At 53.4% G+C, this 12,309-nt stretch overlaps 1 protein-coding gene across 3 annotated transcripts in view; it reads right to left on the bottom strand.

Moving 5' to 3' along the window:
* ALPK3 (alpha kinase 3) overlaps positions 1–12,309 on the bottom strand; it is a 55,665-nt gene that overhangs the window by 32,632 nt on the left and 10,724 nt on the right. For 2 of the 3 annotated variants that reach the window (XM_086711646.1, XM_086711647.1), the window contains 2 exons: positions 3,590–3,707; positions 1,779–2,991 (listed from right to left, as the gene is read on the bottom strand). In XM_086711646.1, coding sequence (XP_086567772.1) covers positions 1,779–2,991; positions 3,590–3,707 — 1,331 coding nt within the window. Of the gene's footprint in view, positions 1–1,778; positions 2,992–3,157; positions 3,464–3,589; positions 3,708–12,309 lie in introns of those variants that run through there. The other variant, XM_086711648.1, reaches the window with a different exon arrangement.

Here is a 12,309-nt window from a genome sequence, read left to right as displayed (position 1 = left end):
CTCACTCAGCACCACTGGAAGAAAACCAGTTCCCCTGATCACCCTTAAAACTGATCTCTCCCTGGGGTGCCTCGGTGGTTCAGTCTGTTGGGCATCTGACTCTCGATTTCAGCTCAGGTCATGATCTCACGCTTCATGAGTTCGAGCCCGAGTCAGGCTCTGCGCTGACAGCATAGAGCCTGCTTGAGATTCTCTCTCTCCCTCTCTCTCTCTGCCCCTCCCATGCACTCTCTCTCTCTCAAAATAAATAAATAACTTTAAAAAAAACAAACCTGTCTCTCCCTCCTTTCCCGATGGAAGTTCTCTCCATGGGAAAGGCAGCCCCCCCCAACCCCGTTGTCCGTGAAGCACCCCTTCCCTGTGCCCTCCATGAGGTCTGGGGGCAGGTGGCTTGTCCCTTCTGTCGTCTGCCCTGGCTTTTGAAACGCCCTTCCTTTCTGCCACTCAGAAGGAATACTGTCCACTGTAAAACCGCCTGCCGAAACTCCTGTGAAATAGCAACTGCCCTCTGCTCCCAGAAACAAGATTAGCACGGACCAAATGGGAGAGTTTCTTCTGTCGCGCCTCTCAACCCTGTCCCTCCCCGGTCCCCAAACTCCTTAATGTTGTCGCCCCCCTGCCTCTCTCTTTGAAGAGTGGATACCCCCATCCCTACCTCCACACAAAACATCACCTTCCCTCTCTCTGCTGGCTACCCGACCCCTGAAAATGATGGCACTCCTGTTCCCACATGGAAGAGTTAGCATCTATATCCCTCGTAGTAGTTATCTTTTGTCTCCTGCCATTTATTTAGTTCTTAATATGCATCCAGCCCTGTGCTGAGCACAGACTCTCAGTAGCCTTATGAAGCAGGTAGTATTTTTATTCTGATTTTACAACGTGCCCAAATTACAAAATGTTAAGCATATAGTCAGCTTAAACCAGAATTTCCTGGACAGTTGCTATATGTTTTTTAAGTTTATTTACTTATTTTGAGAGACAGCAAGCAGGGGGAGGGGCAGAGAGAGGGAGAGAGAGAATCCCAAGCAGGCTCTGCCCTGTCAGCACAGAGCCCAGTGTGGGGCTTGAACTCACCAACTGTGAGATCGTGACCTGAGCCGAAGTAGGACATTTAACCGACTAAGCCACCCAGGCGCCTCTGATATATATTTTTTTAATGTTTTTTTTTTTAAGTTTATTTATTTATTTTTGAGAGAGACAGATACAGTGCAAGTGGGGGAGGAGCTGAGGGAGAGAGGGGGAGGGAGAGAGAGAAAGAGACAGAGACAGAGACAGAGAGAGAGAATCCCAAGCAGGCTCCGAGCTGCCGGCACCTATGCAGGGCTCGAACCCACCAACAGTTGATATTTTTAAAAATCTTCTGCTAAGCGTCCAGGTCGAGACCCCCTGCACACTACAGTGCGCTCCTGTTCCTCAGTCTCCCCACGAAACGCTGCTGCCTCAGTATAGCCCACGGAAAACTCTCCACAGGCTCTTACCCCACCGAAGAACATCATTTTCCTCTCCCTCCCTCTGGGACACGGTCCCTTGGCCGTGAGCCCCATGCTGTCAGAGGAGGGGGTCAGACTCAAGCTGTGCTGCCCTCAGGCCTGGCATCTGGAGATTGGCTGGAGTGAGGGCCAGGCCTGTGGTCCCCTGCTCCTGGCGGGCACTCCATCACCACCTCACCCCCTTCTATAAATAGCCCACTGCTCGCTGGCCGCCGAGCTGCTGGAGCAGGAGTTTCCATGAGGTCAGCTTCCCAGAGCAGCCTCTAGGCACCCAACACCCACACTTACCTCTCCTGGAGTCCTGTGGCCTCCTTGCCCCTGCAGGGGGCTGTCCCGGGTGCCATGTCTCCGCCGGGCAGGGGGTGTGGGCACTTGGGCAGAGGCCTGAGGTGAGGCCTTGCCTAAGGGTTCTGGAGCCTGGCCCAGCGAAGAATCGGGCATGCTGTCGGTGGCAGGCTCCTCTTTGGGCTTTGGCGGAGCAAATCTCCTCCTGTTGAAAGGCCTATTCGGCCGGGGGGCTGAGGATGGGGGCTGGCCAGGGGCAGCAGGCCCCCTTTCACCCCCGGCCTCGCTGGGTACCTTCCCCGAGGACGTCTCTCCGGGTGCCCGGCCACTTGGGGTCTGGGGCCCCTCCTTCCCCTGAGTGCCCCCCCGGGTGCTCTCCAGATACATGTCCTTCAGGGAGAAATACGCTTCCCGGTCTGCGCCTGGGGTGGGGGCCTTCTGGGCCCGGTCTGGAGTGCCCACAGCCGCGTCTGGCTTCCTGGGGCCATCCACTCCCGAGGACGCAGGCCCCCGTGCAGCCCTGCCTCCGGGCCGGGTCTGAACCTGCTCCACATTCACGGGCCCCTGTGTCCCCGGGGGCTCAGGCTTGTCTGAACTCGGGGCACGGTTTTCAGAAGAACGGTGGCTTCGAGCTGCCCTCTCTAACTCTGGCTTCCGCAGACCTTGCTTAGGTTCCTCGTCTTTCTTTTTCTTCTTGGCCCCAGACTCCTTCTGGGGGGCTCTCTGAGGCGCCAGCTCCATGGCCTCATAGATGTACGTCAACAGGCCGTGCTCCCCATCCTCCCCGTTCTCCGGGACAGCCTCCCCGTTGGTGGTCACCTCTCCGGGCACAAAGCTGTTGATCAGCCCCAAACCGGGGTGCCCACCAGGCTCGGTCTCTTCCACCTGCCACGCCGCCGGGGTCCCGTCCTCAGCCTCCTCGGTCGGGCCCGGGGGCACAGGCACCTCAGCCCCGCTCAGCCGCCGCTTCCGCTGGAAGCGGTCGGGGCTGAGCTTCCGCAGGGTGTCGGCATCTCCCGCCACCTCCTTCCTGGGCTTCCAGCTCTGCTCGATCTCCCGCAACTTTGCCGCAGCCTTGCGCTTCAGCTTGGCGAACCAGCGCTGGTGGATCTTGTACTCGGTCATGGTGCCAACCTCCAGGACCCCCGAGCAGGACACGATGCCCTTGGTGTTCCGGGCAGACGCCTGGTAGATGGCCGCATCTTCTTCTTGACACCTAGACGTAGGAACAGGAGATGCCGACCTGGCCCTCCTGCCAGGCGAGAGGCCCCACGCCCCACAGCCAGCGCCTCCCGGAGCTGAGCACACTGCCCCGCCCCCCACGGGTCCCACCCTGAGCGCCACCCGCCCCCACCCAGACATCACCGTGTCATCCAACGTACAGATGGGGAAACCGAGGCCGGCACCAGGGAGGGAGCTGGCCCAGGTCATGCTGTTCCGGGAGGGGATTAGACTTGGGGCCTAGGAGAGCTCCCTTCAGAAGCAGGTGACCCGCATAGCCCCCTTGTGAAGTAAGGATGACACAGGAGCCTTTTTTTGGCAGCTGACCTCATGGAAAATGTTTCTACGGGGCAGGACCTCCTCTGGTTGTGCTCCACTCTCGGGCTGTCAGAAACGCTCCCACCCCGGCCAGAGGGGATCCCAGGCACCGGCGGGCAGACACGCCTCGCCAGCAGCGGGTTCGACTCCGCAGCAGAAACCACCCCCACCCTCCTCCACCCCTGGACCCCACCTGGGCATCTGCGTCCCGGTGGGCCCACTTCTGACGGGGCCACGGGACCCTCAGGCGACCAGAGAGGCCGCTTTCCCCTCACCTGTAGAGCTGCAGCGTGTGACGGTTGCCCTGATGCATGATCTCGTATTTCGGCAAGCCACAGTAGCGGTCTAGCTGGACATCATCCTTGTACCAGGTCACCTCCGGCTCTGGGTATCCTACGAAGGGGGCAGGAGACCGGGTTGCGGGAAGACCAGCTCCAAAGCAGCGGAAGGGGAGCGCAGAATGCCCCGGCTTCCCCGGACCACCGGAAGCGCCTGGGCTGGCCCGCCTGCCCCACCCGCCGGAAGAGCAGGGCTATCATTTGGCTCAACTCATTTGCAGAAGCCAGGCCACGTCAGGGCTGAAAACTGTGCCCCCTTCAGCAGCTGGAAGGCAGAGAGGGAGGAGAAACTTCCTCGCTTCCTGGTAAGAAGGGAAGCAAGAAGTTTCCAGAAAGCCTTGGCTGGTAGAAATAAGCCTCCTTCCTTCAGCGTCCTGTTCCACATCCTCAACCGTGGTCACAGTTCTATCCTCAGAGACGCCCCCGCCAGTACCCCAACACCAAGAGCCCTCCTACTTCCTGCCCAGGTTGCCGAGCTGCTGGTATTATTTGATGACATGGCTAAAACACACCCATCCACCCATCCATCCACTCATCTATCATCCATCCATCCCTAACTCCCTACCCGCTCCCACTGCCGTGAGGCCGACCAAGGTGTCTCCCCAGCCCCTCTCCCGGGGGGTGCTTCTGGGAGAGCTTCCAACCGTCAGAGTCACGGTCCCTGCCTCCATCCCCACGTGGCTGAGGGGTCCGGTGATGGACACCAATCAGCTAATCCAATCCAGTTACTTGACCTAGGTTTTAGGAATCAAGACCTCGAGACACTCTACCCTTGGGTCTGGAACTGTAACCTCAAAGGAGGGGGCAGCCCTGTTGTCCTCACGGACCAGCCTAGAGCAAGACGGAAAGATGAAGCTCGTATTCAGAACAGAATAAGAGATCAGAGACAGACAGACAGTCTCAACACCCTTCCACATATTGAGCCCACGCCTCGCGTGGACACAGCTGCACTCCTCAGTCCCACAAGAAGCCCATCTAGCCTTCCCGTGAACTCGGCTTCATTTTTTTTTTTTTTTTAATTTTCTTTAAAGAGACAGAGTGTGAGTGGGGAAGGGGCAGAGAGAGAGAGGGAGACACAGAATCTGAAACAGACTCCAGGCTCCAAGCTGTCAGCACAGAGCCTGAGACGGGGCTTGAACCCACGAACCGAGAGATCATGACCTGAGCCAAAGTCAGACGCTTAAAAAACTGAGCCACCAGGCGCCCCGCCTGCTTCATTTCTTAAGCTGACGCCAAGTGATTTCCACTATCTATGAGAACTCAGAGACCCCTAACACACACGCCCTCCAACATATGTATTCTGTGTGTGCTGACTGCCAAGCAAGGATTATAAAGATATAGAACGTCACCACCAGGGTCTCTGCTCTCCGGGAACCCACCGAACAGTAGAAAAGATCACACGGGGCTCCCCTGCTCTGTCTGCCCTGCCGTCTCCGGGTAAACTGCCCACACTCCTACCTCCAGCCGACCCCACTGGATCCCATCTCCTCCTGCCTCGTCAAGGACATCTCTCCAACAGTCGCTCCTGCCCCCTCCCGTGTCATCGAACCATTCCCCTCCACTACATGACTCCCGGAGGCATGCAAGCCTGCTGTATGGGTTTCACAGAAAAGTGCTTCGGAAGTGCCATCCGCACTCTGTCTCCTCTCCCTCCCCACCCAGTTGGGCTTCTGTGCTCCCAGGCAGCAGCAGAACTGTTCCTGTCGAGGTCGCTCACGACTCACACATTGGCCAAATCTACGGGCAATTCTTTTTTTTTTTTTTTTAATGTTTATTTATTTTTGAGAGAGAGAGAGCAGGGGAGGGGTAGAGAGGGAGACACAGAATCCGAAGCAGGGTCCAGGCTCTGAGCTGTCGGCACAGAGCCCAAAGCGGGGCTTGAACTCATGAACCGTGAGATGGCGACCTGAGCCGAAGTCGGACGCTGAACCGACTGAGCCTCCCAGCCGCCCCCAACTGGCAATTCTCGTGCCTCATCTACCGAATCTGTCAGCATTGCACCCCACCCCCCACCCCGCTCCATTTCCTGAAAACTTTTCCTCACTCTTATAGAGTGCTCTTCCTCTTTCCTCGTCTGTCTCTTCTCCTAGACCCATGTCCCATGAGGGCAGGAATCCTATCCTCTTTACTGCTATATCACCGCCACCTAAGATCGTGCCTGGCACGTAGTAGTTACTTAATAAAACCCTGCTGGATGAGTGAGTAAAGGAGTGAGTAAGGACACGAGCAAACAAACAAGCAAGGGACAGATGGGGAGGGTGTGCCTGACGTAGGAACCGTAACAGTACGGTGTGGGGGTGGAAAGCAGAGGACACGCCGGGGAACGTACAGGAACAGGGAGCAAGGGAGGCGAGGCGGCAGCTGAGGCGGCCAGGAACAAACTCTGGGCAACCCTGACTGTAAAGTGAACCCCATGTTTCCACTGTGAGCTAAAGTCCCTGGTTACATCACCGCGTGTGGCCGGGGCCAGCACAGGTGTCCTCACCATCCTGTGTGATGATCTCATCCCTCCGAGAGCCCGGCTCAGAGCCTCCCTGCCCCATGATCTGCCCAGTAGGGCCTCAGAGTCCAGGGCACCTGAGTCCAGTCAAGCTGGGGCAAGGAGGGAGATACTGAATGGGACTCACAGCCCGAAGGCGGAGGCCTCAGCCCCCGTGCCATCCTCGGGGTGCCTCTTCGAAACACGGGGGCCAACCTGACAGCTTAGGGCTCCGTGGCAACAACGGGTTTGGACGGAAAACATCTCCTTGTCCCCTGGATGATACGAACTGTGTTCCAAAACACACAAAGGCAGGAAAGGTCCTTCCTTCCGAGCGGCACACGCGTGTGCCCACGGGCAGGCATGCGCACACGGATACAAGCTGTAGCCAGGGACACGCCCTCCCCACCCCCGCCCCCCTCCCCGTGGTGCTGCAGGCCGGGACCTCTGCCTCACAGCCGGCAGGCCCGAGTCTGGAACACCAGCCCAGGGACTTGCAACCTTGTCCCCACCATCCCCAGTTTGAGAAGCTCAGATTGAAGAGAGAAATAACGACAGATGTCAATGTAGAGTTTTCAAAGAGCTTTCAAATGTAGTTTCGTTTGGCCCTCCCGTGAAAACAACTGCCAAGCATTTATTGAGGACTTTCTCTGTGCCAGCTACTGAGCTGAACGTTCTTCATGCGTCATCTCGTCGGATCCTACACAGATCCTACGGGAACGTACTGTTATTAATCCCAGGTGTAAAAGATGAGGAAATCCAGGCCCACGAAATTAAGGCTTCTGCCCCAAACCATCCAGCTGATACGCAGAAGACCCAAATTCAAATCCCTCTTTTCTACAAAACAGGCAGGTCAGGTGTTTCAACCCCTGTTTTCCACAAGAGGAAGGTGAGGCTCTGGGAAGCAAAGGAACTTAGCCAGGGTCACAAAGTTGGCACATGACAAGGCACATGGCTTTTCCATTTCCTTCTACCAGTGCCCTTTCCAGTGAGGACTGCGGGACCAATATGTAAGTGTTTATCCCCGTTAGTCATTACACCGGACTCATTTCTCTACGAAAGGGCCTTTTTTCAGGAACGTGGTTCTGTCTAAAGGCTCGGTCTTCTTCCTCCTCCTGCCCCAACGTCTGTGCATGCACACACACACACACACACACCAACATAAAATCCACAGAGTCGGGGCGCCTGGGTGGCTCAGTTGGTTAAGCACCTGACTTCGGCTCAGGTCAAGATCTCACGGTCAGTGAGTTCGAGCCCCGTGTGGGGCTCTGTGCTGACAGCTCAGACGACGATGGACAACCTCAAGGACACCAGCATTCTGGCCAGAGGGGTCCTGGGGGAGACAGCAGCCAGAAGGCCGAGTCAAGGTGAGCTAACCCCCCATACGCCCACTCTGAGGGGGAAGAGCCTCAGGGCTGTCCATCCCTTCTCCAGGACCCCGAGGGCTTCCCTCAGAGCTCCACAAGCAGAACAACCGGCACAGACCCCTCTCCCTCGCGTGCTGTTAGGTTCGGACCCACCGGAAAGTATCACCTGTCCCTGGCAGGGCACTGGTGGGACTGACTCATCACCACCTAGCTCAGGGGATGCTAGCAGCAGGCTGGGAGGCAGACAAGCACGTGTGGTCACTCCTTCCCCACACACACCAGCCAGGAGCACCACACGAGTCCCACAGGGAGGCCAGTCTCAACCATAGGTCTATCCACCATCTACCTCTCCAGGTTGGGAGACCCAGCCCCTGTCTCCTTTGTTCTCTGATTTTTCTGCATCCCCCTTTGCCCTCCCCCTTTCTTCCCCATACAGTCCACATTTTCTCCTTGCTCACTGGAAATGGCTTACTTACTACGGTGATCGCAGAGACCCCTTCCCTAATCTGCTACATAAAACTCAGGTGACCTGAGATTGCTTGGGGCGGGGGGGGGGGGGGGGGGGGGAAGGGGCAACAGCGGGGAGGAGGAAGTTAGTTACAATAGAGGACTGAGGCATGGATGTTAGACACAGCTAGAGCCCTGGAAATCCCACAGCCCCAAGTGGGAGTCCTGTAGACCCGAGCATGGCAGGGGCTCCCGAGCAGAAAGGAGACCACGGTCATCTGGTGGTCTCGTGAGACATGGATGTTGTCTCAACTGAGGGGATAAAAGTTTGCTCCTTTGCGTGGGGCTTAAAACAGGGCAAAGCCCCATGATGACATCGGAGGCACTTAATAAAATGCCCCAGGAGTCTGTAAGTCAGGATCCTGTCTGGCTTCTCCACTTTGCTCTCAGAGTCCATGGCTCCGAAGGGCAGAATGGAAGAGGGAGAGGAGGGAGAGCCGTCCCTGGTGCCAGCCCCTCTCCGGTGGCCCAAGGCCCCTGCAGCAGCTGCGGTGCAAAGGAATAGGCATCCGGGCTTGCTCCAGAGAGACCCGGTGTGCTAGCTTTGTGCTCTACCCTCTCAGATCTCACAGGCTTCTTGGAGGGAGAGATGTGCGAGCAGGAAAACAGATATCGCGAGAGCTCTCCGTGGACGTGCTGGAGATGATGTCCTAGAGGATAAGCCTTTTGGGCTGGACTTGGAAAGATGAGAAGGAATTTTCCAGGCAAAGGAGTAGGCTTCTAGGTAAAAAGACAGAGTGAAAACTCTGTCTACAAAACCCACTACAAGTACTCTAAAGAGATTTTGTATTAAAAGATGTGAGACCACAGGGACGGGGAGAACAGGTGAGGCGAGCAGAAGGAGGAACAATAGTTTGAAGGTCGGAAAGCAGATGGACAAGCAGAAACTGACTCCGCAGACCCGGGACAGCTGGCCTCTTAGGCAGCAGCGGGGCAACTGATAGCTACCCTTTGAACACAGGCGCATAAATGCTGGCAACCACTTGCGGGGAAGGGGAAGGAGGAGAAATTATAAGTTGCTTGAAAAGCGATCAGACCTCTGGATCCCCTCACCCCGTCCATACCACCAGGTAATGGCTCCTCCCCCCTATGCATGGCCAAAGGTGAGGTTGATTATCTGGAAAGGTAAAACTTTAGCCTGAGGGTAAGCCAGCACTGCTGAGGCATGACTACTCCAGGGAAAACAGAAAAATGTGATGACTGTGCATAAAATAAATGCTCTCTGGTGAGAGCCCACCCAACCCTCTAATCTGAATCCGCACAGTTCCCGGAACATCTTTACCCTCCGGGCAAGATACGGGAAGAGCATTCACTAGGGACTCTAGCCAGTCCACGATGAAGGAATTAAAGAAACTTACTTTGTCAGTTCCAATGCTGCCAGATCACCCACCCTACAACGAAGCCCCAAGTTTTCAGGCCCCTCCCACTTGCTCAGAACTAGAAGGACCAAAACCATTAAGTTAAATTTTAAAAAAGCAAATTGGAAGAAACCCAAGCTATGCAGGGAGAAGGAAATTTTAGAAAGCCATCATTACTAGTCTCAGAGATCTAAAAGAAGACATTACATTCATAAAGAAAATAGGATACCACAGTAAGAAAATTTTTAAGGAGCTCTTAGAAATTAAAAACCCAGTGAAAGGGGTGCCTGGGTGGCTCAGTCAGTTGACCGTCAACTTTGGCTCAGGTCATGATCTGGTGGTTCTTGAGTTCGAGCCCCACGTCGGGCTCTGTGGTGACAGCTCAGAGACTGGAACCTGCTTCAGACTCTGTGTCTCTCTCTCTCTCTCTGCCCCTCCCCTGTTTGCATTCTTTCTCTCTCTCTCTCTCTCTCTCTCTCTCTCACTCAAAAATAAATTCAAATAAGTAAACATTAAAAAATTGTAAACATTAAAAAAAAAACAGTGGAAAAGTTGAAAGATAACACTGAGGCAATCTGGAAAGTGGAGCAAAAAAGACAAATCAATAAAAGGGGGAAGAAAGAATAAGAAAATAAGAGAATGAGTCTAGGGAAGCAGATATTCACATAACAAGAGTTCCAGAAAGAAAGAACAGAGAAAACAGGAGGAAGAAACCAACATCACAGTAATCTCAAATTTCCCAGAACTAGAGGCCATTGGTTACCAAAATGAAAGTGTCCAAGCACGCTCCAGGATGAAAAGACACCCATATCAAGATACATCATTATGAAATACCAGAACATTCTTACAAGCCTCCAGAGAGGAAAAATAAGTTTCCTGCAAAGAGTGAGGAATAAGAACCGTCTTCCTGCTCTGAATGCTAACACTGGGGGCAAGAAGGCAATGCAGCAATGTCTTCAAAATTCTGAAGGACAATTATTTTCAACTTAGAATCTAGACCCAGCCTGTTAAGTTTCTCAGGACCCATGATGGGGGGTGGGAGGGAGGGGTGGGTGGGTGATGGGCATTGAGGAGGGCACCTGTTGGGATGAGCACTGGGTGTTGTATGGAAACCAATTTGACAATAAATCTCATATATTAAAAAATAATAATAATAAAAATAAATTGAGAGTTTAGACCATAAAAAAAAAAAAGAAAAAAAGAATCTAGACCCAGCCAAACTCCCCATCAAAAGTAAAATAAAAGAGGGGCGCCATGGTGGCTCAGTCAGCTAAGCGTCCGACTTCAGCTCAGGTCATGATCTCATAGTCTGTGAGTTCCAGCCCCACATCAGGCTCTGTGCTGATGGCTCAGAGCCTGGAGCCTGCTTCCGATTCTGTGTCTCCCCCTCTCTCTGCCCCTCCCCCACTCACATTCTGTCTCTCTCTGCCTCTCAAAAAATAAATGTTGAAAAAAATTTTATTTAAAAAGAGTAAAATAGGGGCGCCTGGGTGGCACAGTCGGTTAAGCGTCCGACTTCAGCCAGGTCACGATCTTGCGGTCCGTGAGTTCGAGCCCCGCGTCGGGCTCTGGGCTGATGGCTCAGAGCCTGGAGCCTGTTTCCGATTCTGTGTCTCCCTCTCTCTCTGCCCCTCGCCCGTTCATGCTCTGTCTCTCTCTGTCCCAAAAATAAATAAACGTTGAAAAAAAAAATTAAAAAGAGTAAAATATAAAGAGGGAAAAAAAAAACATCCTCAGACAGAAGTTGTCTAACATTTACTTCCCACATACTCTGCCTAGGAAGCTACCAAAACAAGAATGCAAATCAAGAAAAAGAAAAACATGGAATATAGAAAACGGGAAACCCATCACAGGAGAGAGGTAAAGGGAATGTGTGGGATGATGGTAAAGGGAGATCCCAGGATGCCAACTGCGTCAGACGCCCGGAACAACTGTATCACCCTGGAACAGAATGGCTCAAACGAGAGGCAGGTGGAGGGCTCGCCATCACCATGCCTCCTGCTGTCGTGCCACCTGGGGTAGAATGGCTTTTTCACCTGATGAATCTACTGGAGGATGTAGGTCAGTAAAGCCGGAGAGTAAACCCAGAAAAAAGGATGACATGGGATCCAGGAACCTGACTCAAACCCAGGAGAAAGGCCAAGGGAAACCCCGGGATAACAGCTGGGTATGGGACCCAAAAGGCCGCCAGTTCAGATGGAAGAACGGTGATCTCCAAAAAGGGGTGTCCCCAAGGAAAGCAGCTAACAAGAGTACCGATGGCACTGACCTTGCAGAAAAGTGTTTTGTTTTGTTTTCTTTTTTGGCAGAAAAGTGTTTTAAGAGGTTATCGGATGGGATAAGAAAAAGTAGCAATACACAGCAGAAAACCAATCCGGTGAAAAATTAAAGAAAGTACTAACTTGAGTAAAGACAAAAGAAAGTAACATAGTATACTACAACGTTGGTATGAATAATATCTCATAGAAACAAGATAAACAGTAAATATTCACTCAAACAAAAATCATGATACAACCATACTGAGAAGGTAAGTGAAGAGAAACAGAAGAAATGAAGATGGAGAGAGCCAACTCGCTATCTACCATAACAGGAAGACCAGACAGCAGGAAACTCCGAAGTCCCCGAAGTAAGCCGTGGTCACATACTATTCAGCATCATGGAAATGCAGACACCAGAAGAAACAGCTGAAAGGTGAAAACGGTTGCTTCTGGGAAGACAAGTTAGGGCGGGGGGGTGGGGGGTGGGGGGTGGGATCTTCTGTATTTTGATACGTGCCTTTTAGAATAACGCAAACACTTAAACTATGTGCTTGTATTAATTTGATCAAATAAAAATTAATTTCCTTTGAAAGGAAGGATTAAGGACTTTCTGGAGGGGGAAAACAGCGCATGTAAAAGCACGGATCTGTGAAAGAGTCGGGTTTTTCAGAACACCGTCAGGATCACG

The sequence above is a fragment of the Puma concolor genome, chromosome B3 (genome assembly GCF_028749965.1).
Source record: "Puma concolor isolate L17-30 chromosome B3, mPumCon1.1.hap2, whole genome shotgun sequence".
Lineage (NCBI taxonomy): Eukaryota > Metazoa > Chordata > Mammalia > Carnivora > Felidae > Puma > Puma concolor.
This window is presented reverse-complemented; position numbering and strand designations above follow the sequence as displayed.